Below are 27,958 nucleotides of genomic sequence, written 5' to 3' on the forward strand. Positions count from 1 at the left end.
GCACGCCGCAATTGAGGCCAGGGAGGTGGACTCAACTGCGGATGTGCAAAATCTTAAAAAGATAGTGCAGAGGGACATTCCGCTGTGGCAGCGGAGTGTGGACCGCCGTCTTGCCGAAATGGAGCTAAGCTTGCGGCATGACGATGCGCAGGCGTGTGTCACGCCAGCCAGGTCCAACAATTATAGGCCTATAAATACTGCAGTAAAAAATTGCGACTGCGAGACAGAACAGGCAACCAATGTAAGCGGAACAAATAAATGTCATTCCAAAGTAGTGATTGAAGAAAGTCTGATTAGGAACCGACAGTTTCAGATCTTTACAACGGAGAAGAAATCTGTTCACCCTGTAGTGTTTATCAAGGGATTTAGAAACATTTTGCCTAGCGTTTGGAGTCATACCCAGAAAATACAGTTTGTTATGTCATACATACAAGGAGATGCTGCATTATGGGCAACCGAAGCAGCTGACAGTTGTGATACATACGAGCAATTCGAAAAGGCATTCTTGGCCAAATATTGGTCAACATGTATTCAAGAGAGATTACGGAAGGAGGTATATAATCCAGAGCCGTATTCTCCACGACTGGGAAATTTGCGAAAATATTTTGAGAAGTACATTAACAAGACCCGTTACTGGGACGAACAGATTTCATCCCGGGATTTGATCAGACTTTTGAAATCACACTTGCCGATACATGTAAAGGAAAAGCTTATACACGTGCCTGAAAATGATATGGAACATTTCTTGTCTGTTCTGGACTCAATTGACCTGATTCAGGAGGACGTTAAGGCAGCCTCTGAACAGGCTAGAAATAACGGAAACGGTTATAGAAATGGTAGAAATAACACGCCTCCACCAAGTAATGGAAACGGCGGAGGTAATAATAGGAGACAAGAGTATGCACAAAACGGAAATAGAGGTAGAGACCGGAACGGCAATAGTCCGCCGGTGAATAATGACCGAAAGAGGAGGTTCGATGACCGGTATGAAACAGGCCCACCAAGCAATCATAGATGAAAAAATGCCAGGGGGCCGTACAACACTAATACTTATAATGATGCAAACCGAACTTGGCCACAGAACCAGAGGCCCAGTCCGGACCGGCAAAACAGTGATAGATATGACAATAACCGACCGCCACCACAAAATGCGCCAATTGCGCAACCGTGGCGGCCGACGCAACACAACGTGCACATAGTGGAGGTCAGTGACACAGAGCAGTCACGCCCATCCACTAGCAATAATTCAACAAACTAGATGCAGCCGAGATACGCTCTCCATCGTCGGCTGAGGTTTGGAGTGAGAGCAGCCCGACACAGAACAAAACGCCGAACAACATCTGTATCCTTAGGTATAATGACGGGGTACAGATGGGAGACGAACTAATAACTGAACCATCCACGTGCATAAAGGAACACAAAGACAAAGTACAAGCGATAATAGAGATCAAAATTAACAATATTGATGTGCAGGCAGTCATAGATACAGGTGCTACTGTCAGTGTTATGAGTATGGACTTATTCAAAGTACTGGGGAAGGAAAGGCGTATGCTGACTTTTCCCGTGAATAATTGTAGAGTCACTGGAGCCATAAGTGCACAGCGACAAATAATTAAACTCCAAGTGCGGGTAGAGATGTATATAGGGGAAGAAGCCATAGCGAGCTCATTCCTGGTAGTAAAGGGTTTAAAGGTAGCCTGCATTTTGGGGGTAGATTTTTTAAGAGAAAGGGACGCAATAATCGACCTTTCTCGGGGAAATTAAGTTTGATGAATGCTGGTAGGAGAATAGAATTGTCCATGCTCAGATCCGGAGAGGTACCTGTACCTAAATGTAATGCTATTAATATAAAATGTAGGAATCAGTCGATACTACATTTAGACAATCATTGTCTAGGACAGAATCTCTATTATCCTGACGTACAAGGTGATCAATCAAAAGCGAATATGGACGCATTAGTGAACAAAGTGTCACAGTCCGAAAATTTGAATTCTATGCAACAGCAGGATTTGGTACAGTTATTATTTAATTATGCAGAGGTATTTTCAGAACGACCAGGAATTGTTAAGGGATATCAGTACAAGATCGAGGTAAAGCCTCACAAAACTTACTGTCGAGCCTCATACTCCATTCCTTGGTCCAAGAAGGAAATAGTAGCTAAAGAAATAAGAAAACTGATCGAGTGGGGAATAATAGAACCGTCTTTGTCCCCTTATAGTAGTCCTTTGGTGGCGGTAGCAAAAGCTGACGGACAGGTACGGTTAGTACTAGATGCAAGAGACATAAATGAAATTATTGTACCTGTCAGGACGCATCCGGAAAATCTTGATGAGCAAATTCAAAAATTCCATGGAGTGCAATATTTGACATCTATAGATATGAGAAGTTCTTTCTGGCAAATCCTGCTCACACCCGAGTCGAGGAAATATACTGCATTTATATTTGGAGGAAGGAGCTACCAATTTAGGGTACTACCTTTCGGCCTAAATGTAAGTGCAGGAGTTTTCATAACAGCCCTTGACGCGGTTTTGGGTCCGGATTTGCTGCAAAGGGTAACAGTGTATGTAGACGATCTACTGATTGCCACTGCCACCTGGGAGGAGCACGTAGAACTACTGAGTAAAGTCTTAGAAAGGTTTAAGCAAGCGGGGGTAACAGCAAATCTTGATAAATCCAAATTTGGACGTAATCAGATTAAATTTCTAGGTCACATAATAACACCACAAGGCATCAAACCTGACAGCAAAAAACTTGATGCAATTCGTGGGTTTCCTAGTCCGAGAACTAAGAAACAGCTCAAAGCATTTATAGGTCTAGCATCTTTTTTTAGACGGTTTGTCCCAAACCAATTAACATCTCCGGCGGTACACCGCAAGGTTACCGCCCTTCGATAGTGCCCTTCTAGCGCTTATCGAAGTGTTAGGTGTTCCAGGTGCCAGCCAGCCAGCCAGCCAGCCAGCCCAGAAGAAGCAGCAGCAGCAGCAGCAGCAGCAGCAGCAGCAGTTCACGGTCCCGGCCTGCAGCAGTGGTCGGGCAGCCAGCCAGCCCTCCGGTGGCAGCAGCAGCAGTCCCGCCAGCAGCAGCTCCGCCAGCAGCAGCAGCAGCAGCAGCAGCAGCAGCAGCCGCCGCCGCCGCCGCCGCCGCCGCCGCCGCCCCGGCCCCGTCCGCGGCAGCAGCGTTCCTGCCTCTCGCCGTCCAGCCAGCAGCAGCAGCAGCAGCAGCAGCCGCCGCCGCCGCCGCCGCCGCCCCGGCCCCGTCCGCGGCAGCAGCGTTCCCGCCGTCCGCCGTCCCCAAGTGTGTGTCCTGTCCTTAAGTGCTGTGTTTTTTCTTCTCCTTGTCATCATGTCCGCCCCCACCACCACCGTCACTACTACCACCACCGTCATCGTGTATACGTCCCCTTCCGCCGCCTCCACCACTATCACTTGGTGTGCCCAGTCCCACCCCCCTCCTTCCATCCCTCCCCTCCTCTCTATCCCTTCGCCCTCGCTCTTTGTCCCCCCCTCTTCCGCTTCTTCCTCTCGTTCTGATCCCTTCCCCCCACTCCCCCAGCCTGTCACTGCAGCTCCGGCTCGGGTGGTGGCCCGTCGGGCCACTGCCCACGCCCAGCTTTCCCCGTCGCCATCGCCATCTCCGCCGCCACCACCACCACCACCGCCATCTTCGTCGCCGTCACCATCACTGCCACCTTCGCCTGCACCGTCACAGTCATCTCCGGCGCCGACTGTTGCGTCCGTGCCGGGACCTGCCCCTTCCCACCACCTCCCCATCGTTCCCGTCCCTCTTATCACCACCCGCCCATCTGCAGCTGTCAAACGCCCTAGTGGCGCCCCCACTTCCTCTGCTCCTAAAAAGGCTCCACCCCGCCCCCCATCCCCACCCCAAAATGCCATGGACGTCTCCCCACCTGGCCCCGCTCCCTCCTCCTCCTCCTCCTCCTCCCCACCCGGTCTCTACAAATATCTCCTGTCCCGTCCCGATCCTTCCTTCCTCGAGGCCCGGAATCTCTCCCTCCTCCTCCGCCGCCATTTCCCTGGCGCCCCCATATCTCTCCTTACTCCCAGACGGGACTCTGTTCTTATCTCCTCCCCCAGCCCGACCCTCCATACTGACATCCTCTCCCGCCTCCCCATCACCCGTTTTGGTCCTAACGCCTCCCTCACCCCTGCTCCCTCTCCTTCTCCTACCCGCCAACCCCAACCCCCGCGTCGCCCGCCGACCCTCACCGCCGTGATCACTCGGCTTAGTCCGTCGATCACGGAGGAGGAGGTGTTGGCGGAGCTGAAGGCCCATCCCACCCTGGAGGTGCGGGCAGTCCGCCGCATTTTTAACGCGACCGGCCCCACCCGCCTTATGCGGGTGTTCTCTGAGGACGCCCCCTCCATTGACCGCCTCCTGAAGGAGGGTGCCCTCCTCTTCAATCAGCGGTACAAGGTCGACCCCTCCCGTTCCCCCCCTCAATCCCTGCGCTGCCAGAGATGTCTGCGCTACAATGCACATACAACAGCCGAGTGCCGCGAGGCCCCCACCTGCCCGCATTGTCGACAAGTGCACTTTCTCCGGCAGTGCCCCAACCTCCAGTCCCCTCCCTCCTGTAATACCTGCAGCCTCCCCCACCCTACCTACTCCCAAAAGTGTAAAGCCCGGCCCCCTCCCACCACCCCTGAACTCACCGTACCTGTCCGTCCCCTGGACGCCCCCACCCCTCCTGGCAATTCCCTTCGTCCCCCCCCCCACTGCTGAGGACATCATCAGGTTCCTCACTATTGTCCTCCAAAACGTCCATCCCTTTCAGCGCCCCCACACCCTCCAACAGATCTCCCTCGCCGCCCGCTCCATATTCCACCTTAAAATGTACGCCACCTATTCCAATAACCAGGCCCATTTCACCTTCTCCCGCCTTGACACCCTCGTCTAAATCCTATCATGGCGCGACAGCATCGTATCCTTTTCAACAATATCCGCTCCCTTCCCGCCAACAAGAACCTCTTCCTGCACACCCTTGCTACCCACCGTGTGGATGCCTTCCTCCTCAATGAAACCTTTCTCCAACCCCACCACTCCATTCACACCTCCCCCTATCTCCTCCACCGATCCGATAATCCCCTCCCAGTGGCGCGTGGCGGCGTTGCCATTGGCCACCACCGCCAGATCCCCGTTCGGCTCCAACCTCTCCTTCCCGACCCCACCGAACACCTGATCCTTAGTCTCTTCTTCCCCGGCCTTACCGTTACCTGTGCCACCATCTATGTCCGCCCTAACGCCCCTCTTCCTTTCGACTTCCTCTCCCACATCGACCGTACCTTCTCCTCCTATGTGATCGCCGCCGACCTCAACATCCATAGTCGCTCCGCTGCCCAGTTACGGCGGTGGCATCGGTTCCTCTCCTCCCTTCAAGGCGACCTCATCCCCATCCCCCAGCACACCCGCCCCGAATCCAATTCCACTCCCGATGTTATTCTTTCCTCCCCCAACCTCCTTGGTCGCATTACGGTGGATGTCCTGGAGCCTATTGGTAGTGACCATCTCCCTGTCCTCCTCACCGTTTCAGACGGTCGTCGCCCCCGCCCCGACCCTCGTAATGACCCTCCCCCCAAGTACATCCATGACTATTCCCGTGCCGACTGGAATGCCTACCGGGATACCCTCTCCACTCAGGTCGACAGCCACCCTCTCGCCTACCGCCGTCCCGATGATGTCTCCCATGCCGCCTCCTTTCTCCAGCAGACCTTGTCTGAGGCCGTGGAGGCCCACATCCCTACTGTTGCCATCCACCCCCACCGTCCTACCTTGCCACCACAGGCCGTCCTCCTCCTCCGTGAATCCCGTCGTCTCTACCGTGCCTTCCTCCGCACGCGTGACCCGGACACCCTACGACGCCACCGGCAACTACAGCGACACATTCGAAATTTGCTCGCGGCTAAGAAACGCCGGGACTGGCGACAGACATGCACCCGTTTAAATGCTACCCTTCCTATAAACTCGTCCAAGTTCTGGACCGCCTTCCGTCGCCTTACCGGAACAAAGCCCTCCCCCTACTATCCTCTTCTCCACGATGACCACCCATTCCCTGACGCCCTTAGTAAGGCCAACCACTTTGCCTCCTACCTGTCCGATGTGTTTTCCATCCCTGATGATCCCCGGTTCGATTACTCCCTCTTCCCCGATATCCGCGATCGAACTGACACCTCTGTCCCTCCCCTCGCTCCTGGTTTCCAGTACTTGGACAACATTCCACACACGGAACTTAATGCCCCCATCACTACACAGGATCTCATTACTACACTCCGCACCAAACGCAACACCGCTCCTGGTCACGATCGTGTCACCTACCGTCACCTTCGTGAAGCTCCTGTCTCTTTCCTCTCCACCCTGGCCAGGCTCTACAATGTAGTCCTGTCCACTGGTTACTACCCCGACCTGTGGAAAACCTCTCGTATCCTCATGTTCCTCAAACCTGGCAAATCGCCGTCCGCCGTCTCCTCCTACCGTCCCATCAGCCTTACCTCGGTCTTCAGCAAGGTCCTGGAATCTATCCTCACCCGCCGCATCCACCAGCATCTCCGCCAGCACCGCCTCCTCCCCGTTACCCAGTGTGGCTTTCGGCCGTCCTTCTCTTCCGACGATCTTCTCCTTCACCTCACTCATCTCCTTTCCGAACAGCTCAATTCCCGTCGCTCCGCAATCTTCCTCTCTCTTGACCTCGAACGCGCATATGACCGCGTATGGCATTCCGGTCTCCTCTTCAAGCTCCAAACCTTCGCCCTTCCCATTAACTACGTTCGTCTGATCGGTTCCTTTCTCTCCCGCCGTCCTTCCCATGTCACCATCCATAACACCGATTCCTACACCTTTTTCCCCTCCGCCGGTGTGCCCCAAGGCTCCGTCCTCTCCCCCCTTCTGTACTTGTTGTACACGGCGGACATGCCGCCGCCGCCACCCCCCGTCCACCTTCTCCAGTTTGCCGATGACACCGCCTTCCTTGCCCTTGCCCCCACCCTGCAACGCTCCCAACACCTTCTCCAATCCCATCTTGACCGGTTCACCGCTTGGTGCAACCAGTGGTTGCTCACGGTCAATCCTTCCAAAACCCAGGCGATCATTGTAGGCACAACCACTCCTTCCTTCCGCCTCCTTGATTTCTATCTCACCGTTTATGGCCGTCCCATCGCTCTCACCCCCACCCTTAAGTACCTTGGCGTCACCCTCGACCGTCGTCTCTCCTGGACTCCCCATCTCCAGACAATCCAAGCCAAGGCACGTTCCCGACTCCGTCTCCTCAAGCTCCTTTCTGGCCGTACGTGGGGTCTGGACCCCTCCACCATCCTCCACACCTATAAGTCCCTCATCCGCCCTATCCTCTGTTACGCCCATCCAGCCTGGATCTCCGCCCCCCCTTCCTTTTATAAATCCCTCCAAATCCTTGAACGCCATGCTCTCCGCCTTGCCTATCGCATCCGTCTCCCCTCCCCCACGCGGATCCTGTATGACCTTATCCCCTTCCCCCACCTCCTCCTCTTCCTCGAAAGGATACGAATCCTATACACCTCCCGTAAACTCGATCCTCCTCACCCGCTCGTCTCCCCGATCCTCTCCCACCCCCGCCCGCTGCCGCGCCTGTACTCCCATGTCCCACCCGGTCTCCATCTCTCCACCCTCCTTACCCTCTCCCACGGTGGCTTCCGCCAGCTCCCCCTCCCTGATGATGTCCTCGTCCCCTCCATCTACCCCTCCTATCAACTATGACCCCGCCCCCCCTCACTCCTGGTGTCCTTTCCCTTAGGCACCCTCCCTCCCTTCTCTTTCCTTCCCTTCTCTTTCCTTTTCCCCGTCCCCTCCCTCCCCCCTCTTCTTCCGGGCTTCCCCTCCCCCTTCCTCTCTCCCCCCCTCTTTCCCTTGCCCGTGGCGTCCCTGCTCTCCCCTCTCGCTTTCCCACTCCCCCTCCTCCTCCTCCCCCTCCCCCTCCCCCTCCTCCTCCTCCTCCTCCTCCTCCTCCTCCTCCTCTCTTGGCAGGTCCCCGGACTCGCACACGGATCGTGAACTTTCGCGCGCCGGAGATCGTCGCCCTCGGTTTAGTGTTTGTGCCGTCGTGTCTGTGCATCAGTGTTTTTCGCCGTCCACGCTCCTTCGTTCACGTGCGTCGTCTACCTCGTCAGTGTTTGTGCCCAGTGCCGCCGTTTTTCTTGTTGTTTCGTCGAGTGTGAACGGCTTCATGTTTTTTACCTATTGTATCTCCTGTTTTTTAAACCGCCATTCTGTTACTTGTCTGTCTCCCTTTCTTTTTTTTTTGTACTGCCTATGGCTGAAGAGCGGAGTACACTGTTCCGCTGCCAGCCCACCTTTGTATGGGGTGTTCAAATTACAATAAAGAAAAAAAAAAAAAAAAAAAAAAAAAAAAAAAAAAAACCAATTAATGAATAACGAATCTTTATTGAGCCTGTTGCGTAAAAATGCGCACTGGGTGTGGACAGAAGAATGTCAGCGCGCATTTGACGCTATCAAAAATGCCTTGGTGAATGCAAACATACTGCGACACCCAGACATGACAAAAGATTTTTGTATAGCGACAGATTCGTGTTCATACGGTCTGGGGGCGTGTTTATTTCAGTGGGACAGGAGCAACGACCCCACAACAATCAATGTAATCGGATTTGCCAGCCGCACACTAAACAGCTGCGAGAGAGCATATTCCGCTACTGAATTAGAGGCTCTTGCAGTGGTTTGGGCGGTAAAGAAATTTAATTATTACATCTATGGTAAAGAAGTCAAAGTATTCAGTGACCACCAGGCTTTGAGCTATCTTATGACTTGCAAATTATACCATACCCGCTTGCTAAGATGGAGGTTAGCATTACAGGAATATAAAATTAAAATCATGTACCTAAAAGGACAAGATAACGTTGTAGCAGACGCCTTGTCGAGGCTCCCATTAGGGCAATCCTCAATATCAAATATTTTGGAACAATCGGAGGAATATCGAATACTCTTAGTACAAGATAAGGTACATAGGAGGGACTTTTTACACATGTGTAAGAATATGTCTATATTGCAGGAAACTGATCCGATCTGGGGAGATATCATTAGCAAAATTAAAGAAGGAACCAATCTTAAAAGTGTTCAGAATTTCAAAATAGTAGATAATATTCTGTATTATAAAACAGGTGTGTCAAATGACCATGGAGTCGTGTGTATACCACAACAGGCTATCCCAGCTGTAGTGTGGCACACGCATTTAGCATGGGGTCACGCTGGGATAGGCAAAACAATAAGGATTTTGTCCAAATTCTGTTATTTTAAGGGGATAAGCCAGCAGACTCGCACCATTATCAGGACTTGTCCTCTGTGCCAAAAAGCTAAGTTTCAAAATAAGTCCACAAGGTTTGAGCTGCATCCTATAGTGCCTCATCGACCACTTCAGTTAGTATCTATAGACATAGCAGGACCCTACCCACGAGCCAGGGGTGGATTGAAGTACATTTTAGCGGTGTATGACCTTTTCTCAAAATATTTAAAAATATACTGCCTTAAATCAGCCACTGCTCGTGGAATAGTTAAATGGTTAGGGAAAGAATATTTTACACAAGTGGGTAAGCCAGAAGCGATAATATCGGATAATGCTTCCTATTTTACAGGCCATACCTGGAAAAACTATTTACATGAACAAAATATAAAGCATATACTAATTTCCCGCTTTCACCCACAAGCAAGTTTAGTAGAGAGAACATTTGGAGAGTTAAATAAATTTTTCAGGTTATACATTGCATATAAACACACAAGATGGCCAGATCTGATACCTAAGTTTGTAGAAATTCACAACGCAACCCCGCATGCTTCTACGGGGTATCCACCAAACGAGATATTAATGAATAATAATAGAGTTCTGAACGAGTGGCTGGTACCTTTGCCTAAGGTCCCAGTCATTCCTGAGCCTAAGGAAGAGAAGATAAGAAAAGCAGGGTGCAACCTTACCAGGTGCGCTCAGAAAAGGAAAGAAAAATATAACCGACATGTGACGAATAACCAAAAATTTAGTGTTGGGGACTTGGTACTCTTACGCAATCATCCTAAGTCCTCGGCATCCTTGAAACAGAATAGCAAGTGGCAATTGGTGTACAATGGACCTTTTAGAGTAGTAAGTGTGCCACATGAGTGTAGCTATCTCTTAGCAGATCCCCACTCAGGGAGAGTACGGGGACTGTATCCGCGTAAGGATGTAAAAGCATTCCTACAGTAAAAGACTAATAGTCCTATGTGGACACCACTCTTTTGTAAAATGAACATTAATGATGTGTGATCTTTAGAGATAATGTGTACTATTGTAGAAGTGTTTAGTTATAAGAATATGATTGACTTTCTCATGTGTATGGATATTTGTGTTATGTACTCTTTTAATTTGTGTTATCTAAAACATGCTCTAAATGTTTGCACAGATAATCTGATTAGTGCAATTATTTGTAGTGTTAAGCTGTGACAAAGTTCAGTCAAGAAGAACATTTTAGTAAGGGTTAGTTAGTGTATTACATAATTTCCAATATGTGTGTCAAATTTGAAATATTTCTTGGCACAATCTTTTCTATTATGTGTATGTATGTATATATGTGTAGCTGTCAGATTGACAGATCCGAACCCAGAATAATATCAGTAATATGAGGCCCTGAGAACTTTATTATCTCACCAATATTATCAGAGAAAATAATGCACCCAGTAGTGACCCGAGAGCACCACGGGAGGCAACCTTGTTGTAAATTAATGTAACGCAAAGTTACGCACAAAGAAGCTTCAATTGAAGCATGTGCATATTCAATCAGTTAAAAGGAGCTAGCCAGATACAGTCCAAGTAAATTTTTGCCTACAGAGACTACACTGTAGTTACGTAGGACGTTAATAGTAAAGTGTGACATGAGTACAAAGGAGTTATTGAACAATATGCCTGAATCCGGCTGGAATGCACAAATAAAATCTAATCGAACACGAATATAGATGACTATGGGCAAACTAATACGAATTTTGAGTAATTGTTACCATGTACGCAAATCTCACACCTTGGTAAAGAGTTACGAATGTGCTGTTACAAACAAAATTGAGCAGCGGACATTGTAAATAGAAATAAAGGAACTTTAACAAAAGTGCAGTATTGTGCGGCAGAGACAGACAGTGACTGTTAAACCTGCAGCAGTACGTCACGGAGTAGTTGTGTATAAGTAATAAAAAACTGTATCATCACCGTGTGTGCAAGTGGACAAGGAACTAGCACGACACGAACAATGAACCGATAACGGACGGTGGATCAACTTAGTGTCAAACTTTAACTCTTTGTGTGTCAAGGGACGCTAGGAAAGCGCATTGACTACAGAAATACATTTTGAATTTGTCCTAAGGTGAAAACTTGCGTGTGACTAATGACAAGTCATGACATGGTGAAGAATATTGTGTGCCCATAAAAGTGTTACTGAGACAACGATATATTGTGCAAACCAGACTAGTGAAGGCCTACTGAGTAATAACTACCACTAACTGTGTGCATTCTTTCCCACAGCAGAAAAAATGCCTATAAGGATAGTACACTGTTTGTGAACTTGTTGCATGTTTCCTGGAGCACCGCAAGAAGACGTCGCACGGGCGAGCTGATATCCAACGCGCATCCGGCTACATCAGCTATGCAGCGGTCGCAGCAGCCCGTAGCAGACCAGACAGCCACGCCCCTCCGCGCCGTAGCTGTCAACGCCGGGGGCGGTGACCTACACGGAGTCAGCGCGCCGCGCCGAGCGCCGCCCAACAATCACTCCGCACCGCTCACCAAATACAACATTATTGACCTTTTGAAATGTTCACATAAACTGAATAACATGTTAATGACTTCATTTCGATAAACATTGAACATTTACTATGTACGTCCGTGAGTGATATATCCTAGGACAAGTGACCTTGTAGTGCATCACAAGAATAATAGTATCACACACAAAAAAACTTCCATTGAACTGTATGTGACTGTGATATTGTGTAATTGTGTAACCCCGTTTGTGACAAACTGCTAATTTAATTCAAATGAATAACTGTTAAAAAGACAATATTGACTATAAACCAACTGGGATGGCTGGGCTCCGGCACAGTTTTGCCCAGGTTTCCTGTTTGCCTACGCCCAAATGGGGGAGCCATGAACTTATATAACCCTGGGACTAAATAAAAGAGCCATTCCGTAAAACATACAGAAGTATAAAGAACGTTACTGGCACCATTGTGTCAAAGTGTAAAAAACTCTTTGCCAAATGCTGCCAGGGGGCAATGTAACGTTCCCTGGCATTTTCACAGTTTATTTGTACCATATACGCCGCTCTGGGCAAGTTGTATATACATCGTAATTATTCAACAAAATTATTACTGAATGTGGTATAAAATACGTTTGTCATTTTTATTATGTTTTATTGTAATATTTCTCTGTATTTAGGATAGGAATTTTTCTGTATTTAATATGTGAATGTAAAATGTGTCAGTATTTGCGGTATCAGAGATATAAAAATTTGCCAGAAGAGAATAATTTACAAAGAAATGTTAATAGTCGGGAAATGCTATATAAGGACTAAACATTATGTATTCTTTGGTCTTCTCTGATGAGACGCGATTGAGGTTGGACGCTGTGAAGAAGCTTTTAACGAATGTGTAGAAGTCTTTTGTCTCCGTCTGGACTTAGCCGCCATTAGCCGATGTGTTACGAATTAATGTGAGTTGAATTGTTGTTTGAGCTAAATATATCAGTATTTATCAAAAGTGTGAATTATTTATGTGAATTAGCTTGCCCACGTCATCTATAAAATTTCTTTAAGAATTTTTCAGCATTTTTAGCGGTGTTGCTGGGCTGTGCCGCGACCAACAATCGCAGATCTGAAGAGGCGGCACATTTAAAAAATTATCAAACCCGTAAATCGGGAGCAGATGCATAAAAATCAATAGTGAATTAAGAAATTGTTCTTTCTTTTCAGTGATCCTGTGGCTGATAACATTTGAATTAATTATACGTTTGTGCATTCGTAGGCGGATAGTTAATGTTAGTTAACATTGAAATTTAAACAGTTTGGTTCTTTAAAATAACTCAAATGCGTAGTGAAGTAGGTTTGATCAGTGATAAATGTTGGCTTGGCAATAATTAAAACATTTTCTGCTGATAGAGATAATCTTGTGTTCTATGGCTATTGCCGGGATAAAATTCAGTAAAAATATTTAACAAAAAAACCCACTGCATCAGGAAAGTGTATGCCAAGGCCGAATGATCTAAAGGACTCAATTCTCAACTAAATATTATTATCCAGTTAATATGAGTGCACGTAATATTTTTTCTTTAAATGTACGTAATTCTTAAGAAAGTAAAATTTTTATTACCACACGAAATTAAGAGAGTGGTTCTACAACAAAGTTCACACGAAAGAAAATTAACTTAAAAGGCAAAAGATAAAATTTATTATTCTTCTTTAACGAATTCGACATCGTCGATTTCGTTAAACTGCACTACTGTGTGTAGACTTTCTGTGAATGATTCTACACCTGTTATGGCAGAACTGGGTGTTCAGTAAAACATCTGATGATTTATCTGAGCTCACCTAGTCTGGTTTCCTGTGTCCACATAACTTCTCAGTTAGACTCAATTTCAACTTCAAAAGAGACAAAATTTTTGTTGACTGCAATGAACACTCTCCCTCTTTTGTTATCTAACCAGTATTTCTGATATATGTTTCATGCCTTGCACCTCTCAGTTTCTAAACATAATTTGTTGCGTGATATTAAGCTTTCTCATCTATATGTATCTGTCAGCTATTTGCTATGATATTTGTGGTACATCCATTCTTATTTCAAAAAATGCTGACCTATCATGAAGCGGCAGGTACACCATTTTGTGAGAAGATTTCACCACAATGAAAAAGTGATCATTTTAATGACGCCAACCCCACTTCCTGTATCATGTCAGTGACACTCTGTCACCCGGCTTCATGATAATACAAAACATGCTGTTCTTCTTTGAACTTTCTCATTGTACCCCATTAATTCTGGAGTTCCGCATGTCAATTCGTGTCAGTCACTACAGTGTAAGATGGCTATGGAGTAGAATGTGATCACCAGAGGCCAGCATTGACAGCAGAGTTTCATTCAGTTCTTTATGCTGCACAGCATACAAACATGACTGTAACTTCCTACACTACTTTCCTTGGATTGACTCAATGTCTCTTGTTAGTCCATGCTCACTGAATCCTACTCACACTTGAACAGTACACAATGTAGGCTACACAAGTGTTTTGCACTCATGTTCTATCCTAGAAATACAACAGTTTCAAGTTCTCATATAAGTTAGCTGAAGTCAGCTGTTTGATTTACCTATATCAACTCTGTGTCACTGCTCACTGTTTAACTCTGTGTGCCACACTAGTACCAAATTGTTTTCTTCTCAATAAATAAATGGAAATCCCAGGACTCTCTATTTTCTGCTCTATGGTAAATGTGAGTGTACTTGACTTTCTTATGATGCTTACATAACCTACACAAAAATATCAAATATACCATGTCCAGTATGATAAATATTCCCATTTCTTACCTCAGGTGAAGAATAAAGAAAACATAACCCAAGTATCTACATGATACACCATACTTACCAAAATGGTGATTATTATTTTGCTTATAAGATGTAACTAAAGAGAGATCAATTTTCTTGCACACAGAGGCTCGAAATAAATTATTACTTTCAAAGCAAGAAAAACAACATGAATAAGAAAAAAAGATTTGAAAAGGCAAACAGTGAGTTTTCCGTGCAACCAGTAAAAGTCAATAACTCAAAATAGGTTTCATGAACAATTGAAATATGCTATAATAATAGCAGCCTATGAATTGCTATGATATTTGTGATATATCCATGCTTATTTTAAAAAATGCTGACCTATCATGAAGCGGCACACTGAAGACTTGCGCAGGTCAATTCGTGTCAGTCGCTGCAGTGTAAGACGGCTGTGGAGGAGGATGTGATCACCTGATGCCAGCATTGACAACAGAGTTTCATTCAGTTCTTTATGCTGCACAGCATCCTCGTGCAGCTTGTGCAATTCCGGGTCATCCGATGTCTTTAAACAAAGTTTATCTTGATTAACAAGTGTAAACACCAAATGTTATTCAAGGAACATCTCAAGTTATAATGAAAATATGTAAAAATGTTCTATTCCTTATATTGTTTCACTGCATTAGTTTCCTAACTGTAAATGTCTGTCCTGAAGCCCACAAAATTTGATTAGTCGGCCTGAAAAAACATATCAAGGCAATACATCAAACTTTCTGACAACAAAAGTCTACTTCACACTATGGCTAAAAACTTGAATCTTTCTCTTTGTAAGCAGTATTTCATTGTGCCATTGTGATCGAGCTACAGAATAAAGCAGTCACTCTTGAAGAAAAATCATAGCTGTGAGTGATGAATTTCAAAATACTTATATCACTCTGGGGGTGTTGTCATAAAAATATAGGCTATGTTGTCCTACATCTGCATGGATACTCTGCAAAACACACTTAACCACCCAGCAAGTGGTTCACCAAACCAACTTCACAACAATTCTCTATTATTCCAATCTCGAACAGTGCGCGGAAAAAATGAGCACCTATGTCTTTCCCTGTGAGCTCTGTTTTCCCTAATTTTTTTATGGTGATTGTCTCACCCTATGTAGGTCAGCACCAACAAAATATTTTTGCATTCAGAGGAGAAAGTTGGTGACTGAAATTTTGTGAGAAGATTTCACCGCAATGAAAAAGTGGTCATTTTAACGAAGTCCACCCCACATCCTGTATCATGTCAGTGACACCCTCTCCCCTGCTTCATGATAATACAAAATCTGCCATTCTTCTTTGAACTTTCTCAATGTACCCTATTAATTCTATCTGGTAAGGATCCCAGACCACACAGCAGTACACCATACTATTTCTGTAGCCAAATCTCTAGCCTACTTAAAACCAGATACACAGAGGAAAACATTCATCCTTGGTGACAGTGTGAGTGCAGCAGCATGCGTCAAGCCTGGTATGTCGTCTGTGGAAATTAACAAACACAAAACTGTCTGAAATAAGTAAGCTGTTTTCCAACAATTTTATTGTGTTGATCAGTGGCTCAAATGCTGTTTATAAGAAATATCCTGGGTCTTCTGACACATACCAATGTCCTAGTTTACAACATTCCATAACACTTTGATTTGCCATGGTGACCCTGTGTTGCCCAAGAAATAACTGCAGCAAACCAACAGTTCGAGAATATATGTAAACACTTCAAAAACATTAGTCTGATAAATGTATATGGAAATGGATGCCCCCTTTCAGACCCACCATGGTTTACATTTAAATAGAGTGGATAAACAGTTAGCAGCCAAAAAAAATCTTTTCTATAGTAGTAAACATGCCTCAAGCACTAAATACATAAAAAATAATATTAGTTGGGATCAACAGCCTCCTCAATACAATCGTTTTTAGTATCAGTGTGGAGACTTACTGCTGAAAAAGTTCAAAGTGAATTGCATTCAGACAGGACAGATCTCCCCCTATCTTGTAATAACTCTATAGTATTTTTGCATGTCAACATCAGATCTTTAAGAAATAAGGTAGATGATATTAGTGTTCTACTAAGAGACAGCAAAAATTCTGTTCTATGTATTAATGAACATTGGCTGTATAAGAATCAGCTATATTTTGTATGAACCATTAGGCTGTTGTTCAGAGTCAAGCTTTTGTAGACTTCTGTACAAGTATGGAGGTACTTTGACACACATCTGCAAAGATCTTTCAGCAAAATGCCCTAATCTTGACAATAATTTCTGCATTGAAAGTGTATTTGAGGCAGCTACTACATTCCTGCCAGGACCTACACTAATTATAGTGTCTGTATACCATACTCCTGACAGCAGTATTTCTGTCTTCACAGAGGTACTACACAGAGTAACCTCCCACTTGCAAAACAACATAAAATTTCACTTTTTAGGGATATTAATATTGACATGAGATTTACAACAGCAAAGCACTTACACTTGCTCAATGTCTCCAGTTCACACACAATGTTTTGTGCAAACAACAAGCCAACAAGACAGTTATCATGTCTGGAAAATGTTATAATAAATGTAGAAAGATATATGATTGTAGTAATAAAAAAATGCACTCAGAAGGTGGCAGCAGGAGACACACATAAAAGAATAATTAGGCAATCTATCAGAGCCAGTGGCTCCTTCTTTAGGAAGAAGGGTTGAAGGGGAGGAAGAGGGGTGAAGGAAAAGGACTGGAGAGGTCTAGCAAAAGATTTCAGTAAAGTCACCCAGAACTGCAAGTCAGGGCTCACGTACCGGATGAGATGAGAAGAAAAGACTGATCATTGGGAACTGCACTGGACAAGATATGAAAACCTGAGAGCTTAAAGGTGGAAGACAGGATAACATACAAGACAGAGATTACTGCTAAAACATCACATATGAAGTAATAAGAGTGAAAACCTAAATGCATTATACGTAACAGTGGTGGGAGGGCGATGGCAAAAAATAGGTAGGTAAAAAAATGAAGGATGTAGAAAACTAAAACAGAGTGGAGAAAGGAGTAGTTACTGTAAAGAAATGCTGAGACAGAAGAAATTAACATAAATTAAGACCAGATTGGTGGTGAGAACCAAGGACATGTTGTAGCACTAGTTTTCACTTGCAGAGTTCTGAGAAACTGGTGTCTGGGGCGCAAGAAGCCAGATGATGTGAGTGCTGAAACAGGCACCAAGGTCTTGAGTGTCATATTGTAGAGCATGCTCTGCAACAGGATATTGTGTGCTGCCAGTACACAATCTCTGCCTATGTCCATTCATCCTAACTGATAATTTGGTGGTAGTCATGTCGATGTAAAAGGCCAATCAGTGTTTACGTAATAGCTGGTATATGACATGTGTCATTTCACAGGTAGCAAGTCTTATAGTGGTGACAGTCACAGGGGTAGGCGCTATAGGGTAGGGAGATGTGTGCAGAAGGAGTGTAGGGTCAGGCAAGAATTTTGCATAGATTGTGAGGGCAATGGAAAGCTATTCTAGGTGTGGTGGTGTAACAACAACGACACTGTACTACTGTACATATAAGTAAATTTTTTTTTCCATCTGATTTTTTGATGAACTAGTGATGTTCTGATTTCAATTCTTTTTTTGTTTCATGCCATTATGTTAAGGAAACTGTAAACAATTTTCAATGTGAATATTAATGTTTATGTCAAATGTCAAGCAATATTGTAATAGAATTGAAATGTAACAAATGTTGAAACTGTTGTAAGATGTTTAAAATCGTAAGTGTGCATCTGGTCCATACATAGGCAATGTGTTAGGATATGTAGAATGCAAAACCTCGGGTGAATACCTTGTCTGTAAGGGAGCGGTAAAAGGTGGATGGCAGGCGAGCGCGGGAAAATGCGCACGGGCACTGCACGGCACAACGGGCTCAGCAGTTAGTTGGAGTTTGGCACTGGTTTGAGCAACACCTTCTGGAGCGAGGAGGCTCTCCTGGAAGACATAGTTTCACTGAGCCTCGGGTATGCTGTTCCAATGCCCACACAGCACGGCAAAATTCCATAGGCACTAAATGGAAAAGTATTGCGATGCTATGAAGAAATAAAGTGCCGATACGTCAAGAGCCATAGCTGTGGTTGTATGTGTGCTCTGTGCCTCGCCATCTCGCCGCCCGCCAACCACCGCATCGATACAAGCAGGTTGAAACTTTTAGTATTGTATTCATATGGACCAGAGAGTGAACTATTCAATAACAACCAAAATTATACCAGAACTTTCCCATCATTTAATTATCCTCACAACTAACCTAGACAGGGTCCTTTCCAAATGTTGTGCAATCCGAGTGTCCCGAAATGAAAAATTAAATTTTGTGTTAATAATAATTACTTGCAGACCTAACTATGTTAGAATGGTGTTTAAAGAACTGTTTTGTTAATGAACCAGTAAATGAATAACAAAGGTCTAACAAAGTTGAAAGATAACTTTAATATTGATATAGTAATGAAGTTTAATTATTTCGAGACATATATAATGGTATTTAAATGAGCAGGAAATAAGATAAAAAGAGTAGTAACTCATATACTGGAAATCTTGAGCACATAATAATTTCAGTAATCAATTTTTTTAATACAGTGATCATAACAGTTTCAGGGTCCCACCCTCCCCCTTTTTTTTTATTCATTTGAATTCTGAAGTGTTCTAAACTGATTTGACTAGCAAAATTTAAAGTCAATATAAAAGCCAAAATTTATCAGTGTTTTATCTTTATCAAAATTGACATTGTGTGTGTGATTCGAAAGTGCTATTTCTAGGGTAACCTATGCCCGATTTTAATCAGATCAATAGATAGTACGAAGTTTTGTAGTATACATTATAGTGTAGTGTTATGTATTTATGGTTTTTCCTTATCAGTACAGAACGTGAAACTATCAGTTCAATAGATTTTCTGGTTCTAAAATTCTACTATATTATGCAGTGTTACTACGTGTTGTTTTGCATGAATATACTCCAACTTGTACAGGGAAGAAACTCAGTTAATACCTAATTAGGCTGGCAACTGTATTATTATCAAATTGGTAGCATCTTCAGTGTTACTTTTGTTCCGTACTGACGTGTAATTGCATTTTGAACGTACTTGACGGATCATTGTTATTACAGAGTGGGTGTAAGTCTGATTTGCCACCATTCAGGTACACGCGGTCGATATCTATACAAAAATCCTTTCTCATAAGGTGAAGCCCGTTCACTTACCATAGTACAGGCTTTAAGGAGTATTGTGTGCCCCACGCGCACGTTACAGTGGCCAAAATCTCAGACAGAATGAATCTCATTTTAGGGCATGATTTTAGGAAGTCGTGGTCTTGTCAAAGTAACTGATTAATACATTCCAGATCAGAATAATACTGAGTGACCAGTAGTGTGTTCCAAGATTGTTGTTTGACAGGAGCAGTTGTACAAGGGTTGGATGTTACGGCACGGAAAATCTGATTTTGAACTAGGCTGGTGGGGTAATTACATCCAGTGAAGGGTGAGGTGAGAATGGTGGTGTATTGCTGTAAAGAATCTGGAACAGAACAAATACGTTTGCCTCAAATGCCAAGGCTGTATGGGAGAGAATGTTGTATAAAGTCGATTAAGCTGAGTAGGAATGATGTCATGGGTTTTGGTATCAGGTGGGTGCTGACTGAGGTAACATTCAGCAGCAGACAGACCATGTACATAGGGGATGTTAGTATAGAGGGAGGTGGCATCAATGGTGACAACCAAGGTGTGTGATGGGAGTGGGATGGGTGTGGATTTCTGATGATGTAGGAAATGGTTGGTGTTTTTGATATAGGAGGGAAGTCTTTGTACTATAGGTTGCAGGTACTGATCGACTAAGGCAGATATACATTCAGTGGGTGCTTTGAAGTCAGCAATTATAGGACAGCCAGGATGATTGGGTTTATGAATCTTAGAAAGAAGGTAAAAGGGGGGGCTGCATGGTTTGGATGGGGTGAGAAGTTCTATGGACTAAGCTGTTCGTCCTTGTGAGGGGCCTGAGGTTTCAAGGAGGGACTGCAGGTCAGTTTGAACCACAGGGGAGGAGGGATCTTGGTGGCAGATGCTGTACATAGAAGCATCAGACAGTTGGTGTAGACCTTCACTAACATACTCCTTTCGGTGAATTATCACAATACCAGATTCTTTGTATGCTCAGAGGACAATGATGGAGTCAGCAGCTTGTAGGAAAAATGCAAACTCTTTACAGCAATACACCACCATTCTCACCTCACCCTTCACTGGATGCAACTACCCCAGCAGCCAAGTTCAAAACCAGATTTCCCGGGCCACCACATCCGATCCTGTTACAGCAGATCCCACTAAAAACCACTTTGGAGTACGCCACTGGTCACTCAGTATTATTCTGAACTGGAATGTATTAATCAGCTACTTTGACAAGGCCATGACATCTTAAATTATGCCCTAAAATGAGATGCATTCTGTCTGAGATTTTGCCCACCATACCTAGAATAGCTTTCCACTGTCCTCCCGGTCTCTGCAATATTCTTGTTAGACTCTATGCTCCTTCCACACCCATCTCCCAACCATCTGGCTCCTACGCCTGTGACTGGCTCCCTTGTAAGATTTGACCTGTGCACCCATCAGCCATCACCTACACTGGCCCTGTAACTGGCAAAACAAATGTTATCAAAGGAAGAGCCAGCTGTGAAATGACACGTCATGTACCACTGTTTGGCCTTTTACATCAAATTATCAGTTAGGACGAATGTGCATAGGCAGAGGTGTATACTGGCAACACACAATATCTTGTTGCAGAGCATGCTTTACAGCATGACAATCATGTCATCAGTGCATGTTTCACAACACAAGCCATCTGGATTCTTCCTCCAGACACCAGTTTCTCAGAACTACGCATGTGGGACCTAGTGCTACAACATGCCCTTGGTTCTCACCACCCACCTGGTCTTAATTTATGTTAATTTATTTTGTCTCAGAATTTCTTCACATTAGCTGCTCCTTTCTTCACTCCATTTTAGTTTTCTACGTCCTTCATTTTCTTACTCTAGCTGGGCGGGGTAGCCACGTGGTCTGGGTCACCTCGCCATAGTTCGTGTGGCTACCCCCGATGGAGGTTCGAGTCCTCCCTTGGTCATGGGTGTGTGTGTTGTCCTTAGCGCACATTAGCTTAAGTTAGATTAAGTAATGTGTAGGCCTAAGGACTGAAGACCTCAGCAGTTTGGTCCTGTAGGAACTTACCACAAATTTTTCAAATTTCCTTACTCACCTATTTTTTGCCATCCCCCTCCCACCTCTTTTAAGTACAATGCACTTAGCGTTTCACTCTTATTAACTCATACATAGTGTTTTATCAGTAATCTCTGTCTTGTATATTACCCTGTCTTCCATGTTTAAGCTCTCAGGTTTCATTATCTCATCCAGTGCAGTTCCCAATGATCTGTCTTTCCTTCTCATCGCGTTCAGTTCATGACCCCTGACCCGCAGTTTTGGGTGACTTTTCTGAAATCTACCCCTTCTCCTAGACCTCTCTAGTCCTTTTCCTTCATATCTCTTCCTTCCCCTTCAACCCTTCTTCCTGAAGAAGGAGCCACTGGCTGTGAAAGCTTGCATAATTGTAACCTTCTTTTATGCGTGTTTTGCTGCCACTTGATGAGTGGATTTTTTTATCTACACAGTTGCTTCATATTGTCAAAAACTGATTGTTTTTGTGGAGAGAAATATGTATGAAAGAGTGCTTTTTAATACCATGTATCTATCAGATCATGAAGGGATATGGTTAAAATAGCAGACAAAAAAGCTCACAGAGCGAAACATTAGAATTGTTAATGATACTCAATCAATGCTTTCAGATCACAACTATGTATGACAGAATGGTCCAGCTTCCTGTCTCAATTTACAAATATTGATGAAGCTCTTGACAGCTTTGTCAAACATGTTTCTAATGTATTTAATAAGTGCTATCCAAAAGTATTAAAAAGACACAAACAGAATCCAAGCAGAAGTAGGAAGTTTACAGCAATGGTTCACACCTGATGGCAAATAATTAACACTGTGCCGCCCTGCAACACCACAGTGGTGTCATGAGCATAGTACCATGCAGTGGCCTGTGACAGTACTTTAGTATCTTTTGCAGTCTGTTGGTGTTTTGTTTAGGTAACAATAAGTTACACACGTCAACAAGTTTTTTGTTTTTATAAGTATTTGTGCCCTTTCATCTGGTCAGACGAAAGAGACGATTTGATTATTTACGATGAATGCATGGACGTCTTGTCCGATGTCTTGGATGACTTGGCCAATTGGGAAGAAGACACTGGATATCAAAAAGTGTAAGTGAAGCAGAATCATCAGAAGATAGTGACATAGGTCCAAGAAGAATTTGGCAAATGCTATGGTTGCCAACTGATTCGGATGAATCAAATGAAGAAGACAGTACACCATGGTCAGACTTTGATTTACCGAGGATCAATAAGAAATTTGAAGGATCTCTGGGTCGAAACATATTTCCCAAATATACACAGAGTGTCAAGGATATCATAGAATAATGTATTGGGAATGATCTGTTTGAATATATTAGCAATGAAACCAACAAGTACTACAGTCAAAATTGCAAATGCCAAATCTGTCGACGTTACAGGACCCGAACTTAGAAAATGGTTTGGGCTTGCTATCCTTATGCACTCCATCTCCAGGCCACAAGTGGTCCGTCAGGACCATCCGGCTGCCGTGTCATCCCCAGCTGAGGATGCGGATAGGAGGGGCGTGTGGTCAGCACACCGCTCTCCCAGTTGTTATGATAGATTTCTTTGACCAGAGCCGCTACTATTCGGTCGAGTAGCTCCTCAATTGATATCACAAGGCTGATTGCACCCCGCTATCCTTATGGGAATTGTAAAAAAAGCAAGGACCGATGATTATTGGTCAATGAATCCTTTGATATATACACTGATATTTCACAAAAGAATGTCCCGCAACTGATTCCAACAAATATTGTCATTTTTGCATTTTTCTGGCAGCAATTATAAACTGGATAATGCCGATTGGCTTTTCAAAGTGCAATTCATAATTGATTAGTTTTCCAAAAATTTTAAAGAAACTTTTAATCTAAGTCAAAGCATCTCAATTAATGAAGGAATAATACCGTGGCATGGACAGTTAAATTTTAAAGTTTACAATCTGTTGAAAATTTCAAAAAATGGCATACTCAATTGGATGCTGTGTGGTTTGAGTATGGGATACATGTTCTCATTCAAGATATATTCCAGCACTGGACAGCCTTCAGCAAAAACAGTGATGGAACTATTGACACCTTCTTATGGAAAGTGGCATCACCTCCACATGGATAATTATTGTAACAGTGTAGATACTGCAGGGAAGTTACTTGAAAATAAAATTAGAGTTTGTGGAAAGATAAGGCAAAATAGAGGATTTCTGGAAAAGTTGAAGTGCGCAAAAGCCAATGTGTTTGAAGCTTGTCATTATGATGTATCATGCAACACGAGAGAAAGCAGCGTGACATGATGTGACGGTGCTAGAGAGAGAGACAAAGATATTTTTTAATGCTCTGTGGCAGTTACCACTCAGATAATTACTCTCAGTATAGGAAGTCTTTGGTTTTGAAAAAAGGAATTCATTAAGAGGTTTCATTCTTGTGAAGTAGAAATCGATGCCATTGCAAGATTTTGAAGTAATTTCACAGATCATTTAAATCCACCAATGCTGGACGTTTCTAAGAACTGAAAGCAAATCTGATTGCTATGCAACAGAGCCCACGTGAATATTTCTCCACCACTTTGATTATCACTTTCAGCTTCAATACAGCGTCTGCAGCAGCTGGAGTAGATCACTACAACAACAGAAGCGTGTAGCGTGAAAGCAGTTTCACACATCGCCCTGTATCAGACAAACGGTGTAGGTATTCAACACAACAGAGCACACACAGTCACTCATGCATATAAAGACAAACATAAGGTGGTGTGGGAAACGTATAGAGAGAGACACTCACTCAATATAAGTGCTCATCAGAGAGATTTTATACCATCAATGGAGAGGTGAAGTACTCGCACAGGTATGGAGAGCTTCAAAAACTAAAATGATACAAATAATCTCTACAATACATAATGCCACTTTGACTGACACTCAAAGAAAATGTAGAAAAACCAATTACGCAATAAAAAAACCTGAAAGCTTATTACACTGTAACAAATATATGAAAGGAGTGGATCTGGCAGACCAATATTTGAATTATTACCCTATGTACAGAATAACTATTAAATGGTCTAAAAATGTTTGCATGCACCTATTTAACTGTGCATTATTTAATGCATTCCCATACATGTCAATGTTTCAATACAGAACACGAGTCTCCAATTTCATGATTTTTTGTTGAAAGTGTCTGATTCATGGATAAAAAACCATGTAGCTGCTTCTGAGCAAACCTTGTAGGTTGCCACTACATTGCATACATCTCATCATCATCCGGTTGACAGACTTTCCAGTCACATAAAGCAACACCAACTAATATTTATTTCCAAAACAAATAAACAAAAACAAAAACAAAGAAACTGCCATGTATATTCCAAAAACAAAAAAAGAACAACAGCAAACTTAATGTTCAAGTCTTGGGGAGTTGGGTTACATCTTAGGGAATGCTTTGCTGCATATCATATGAAAGAGAAATACTAAGTACCAAAGACAATGCAAATAAACAAATATATGAAACAAAAAAGTTTTATATTTATTTATGTGTGTATATCTTCAAAATTTCATGAAAGTAGCCGTCGCAATCTGTTCCACCGCGCGACCGTGGCGCGGGGCGCGGACGGCGGAGTGAGCGCGCCGCGGGCGGAGGGTATTTAAATCGGCCGCCGCCGCGACCGAACCCAGTTCCCCCTGAGCAGCCATAGTGTACGGATCTCCGTGCCGGCACGTTCACAGGAGCTCAGTCCGTCAGTTCACCTGATGATGGCGACATGTATGATCGCCGAAATATTGTGCCCGTTGGACACTGTAGACTGGCAGTACACCCGTGGATATTTTGAATAATTTCTTTATTAATTCCAGTTATGAAGAACATGGAAAAATTCATCAATATTGAAAGCTGTTGAAAATGCTGTCCCAACAACATTCAGTGCCTCTGAAGCAAAATCATCTGTTGTGCCTTACTGATAGACCTGAGCAAGGCATTTGACTCTGTGAGTCATCAGATTCCAATAAATCAACTGAGGTGCTATAGCATCTGAGATACAGAACCCACTATGGAACTGTATCTTGATAATAGGAAGCAGAAGGTACATTTTAATGGTATGAACTATAGATTCTCAGATGTTTCATGAGGTGTGCCTCAAGATTACATACTGGGTCTTTATTGTCTATAATCTATATTAATGATCTACCTAGTATTATGCCACACAAATCTGTTCTGTATACTGATGATGCCACTTCTAATGTAACTGGAAACCATATGGAGGACACGAAGGTATAAAGCAAAGTCAACCTAAGAATTTCTAACATCTGGCTTAAAGACAATGAATTTACTGTAAACCAGAATAAAACTGAAAATGTAATTTTCAGTTTATACAACAAGTTTATGCTGTTAAACTTTTGTGTTTACAATTGGATTCCAAATTAACCTGGACCTCCACACAGGTTCTATATGCCCTAAATTATTAAGAGTAATATACCTATTACATAAACTTAGAGCATGTGTGAGTGAAAACATGATGCTCAGCTCCTACCATGCAATTTTGTAGTCACAGAATATGTTGATACTCCTTTGGGTCAGCTCCACTGGGAACAAAAGAGCCTTTTTGTGGCAGAAAAGGCTATCAGATGTGTAGCAGATGCTTTAAAAAATGATATACCTTGTAGGCTGCTTTTCAAGAAATTGGGCATCATGATAGTCCCAAATATTTACACTTAATTGCATAGTATACACGAAAGAAAATCAAGAGAGCTATAAATTAAGACAATCATTTCATTGATACAATACACATCACAAAGAAAAGTTTGACCTGTCCTTTACAAGAAAAAGGAAAACTCACAACAGCTTTACATTCCTCAGAGTAAAACAGTCCAATGAACTGCCACCAGAAGCACAAACTATGTCATTAAAAACCTTCAGAAATGTTCTACAAATCTGGCTTAAAAAGAATGCTTTCTATGCCATGGAGGAATTTTTTAACTGTGCAAAAGAAAATCTAAAATTTTAACTTATACTCATTGTGTATTTGTATGATCTAATGTCTTCTTTATAATTATTATCATATGTATCATTATTTATTTTTCAAGTTGCACAAACTATTACCAACAACAGCATGCAAACTGCCCAAAGATGAAATAAATAAATACCAGGACCATTTAAACTCTGGCATGGTGCATCTTCCCCAGTTGACATTTTAAAAGATATTGTTGTACTCACTTTGACCCTCACCATTGTCAGTGGCTTGCAGACTGCACTGTTCACATAACTGTAACAGCATTACACTGTGCCCCACCTTAAAGTGCTATACTGTGCCCCACATGGCAAGTTTACATAATTTTGGAAGTTTCTAAAAAAATTGGTAAACATTACGAACATTTTGCAGTTCAGTATGATACACTAATATGTGACTATGACCATGGTTTTCAGAATTACAATAAGTGTTCTACATCTATATCTGCATCTACACTCTGCAGACCACTATGAGGTGCATGGCAGAGGGTACAACCCACTGTATTAGTTGTTTGGGTTTCTTCTTGTTTAGCTGCGCTTGGTAGCTGTGCTGTCTAAGGCATCTTGTCACGGTTCGTGTGGCTCCCCCTGTTGGAGGTTTGAGTCCTCCCTCGGCCATGGGTTTCATGAAACCAGGACCTCGTTTTGCGGAAGTAACAAAACCAATTGAAAACTCTTGTAAAAACTTTGGACCATCAGACTACGTGGTAATTTTTGGAGGTGCGAACGATGTTGCAAGGGATCAAGCCAACGAAATAAAAATAGCTCTTAAATGTGTACTGCAGCAGACAATCCACATGAATGTGTTAGTTATTAACCAACCACTGAGGCATGACCTACCTTTCTGGTCATGAGTGAATCAATTAGTGATTAAGATAAACTGACATAAAGGATGTTTGTGGGAAATTTGAGCATGCAAATGTAATAGATGTAAGCACTCTTGAAAAATCCATGCACACCAGACATGGACTTCATCTAAACTATGCTGGTAAACAATACCTAACAGAGAAAATATATAATTTTGTAGAGCATTACACTGGAAAACTTACCAGTACGTTGGATAATTGGCTCATAACAGGCAATGAAAGCTCAAAAAACAAAGCAGAACATGTTAAAGGGGTCCAGATTGACTCACAAGGAAGAATGAAACCCAAAGAAAGAACGAATAACACAAAAATGGTCCAAAACACATT

General features: G+C 43.5%; 1 protein-coding gene across 1 annotated transcript in view; it reads right to left on the bottom strand.

The window, feature by feature from the left end:
• Positions 1 to 27,958, bottom strand: part of LOC126262894 (ionotropic receptor 93a) — a 317,492-nt gene that overhangs the window by 36,102 nt on the left and 253,432 nt on the right. The window contains exon 14 of the mRNA XM_049959792.1: positions 14,918 to 15,098. Within this exon, the coding sequence (XP_049815749.1) occupies positions 14,918 to 15,098 (181 nt within the window). The remainder of the gene's footprint in view (positions 1 to 14,917; positions 15,099 to 27,958) is intronic.

This window comes from Schistocerca nitens, chromosome 1 (assembly GCF_023898315.1).
Source record: "Schistocerca nitens isolate TAMUIC-IGC-003100 chromosome 1, iqSchNite1.1, whole genome shotgun sequence".
NCBI classification, from domain to species: Eukaryota; Metazoa; Arthropoda; class Insecta; order Orthoptera; family Acrididae; genus Schistocerca; species Schistocerca nitens.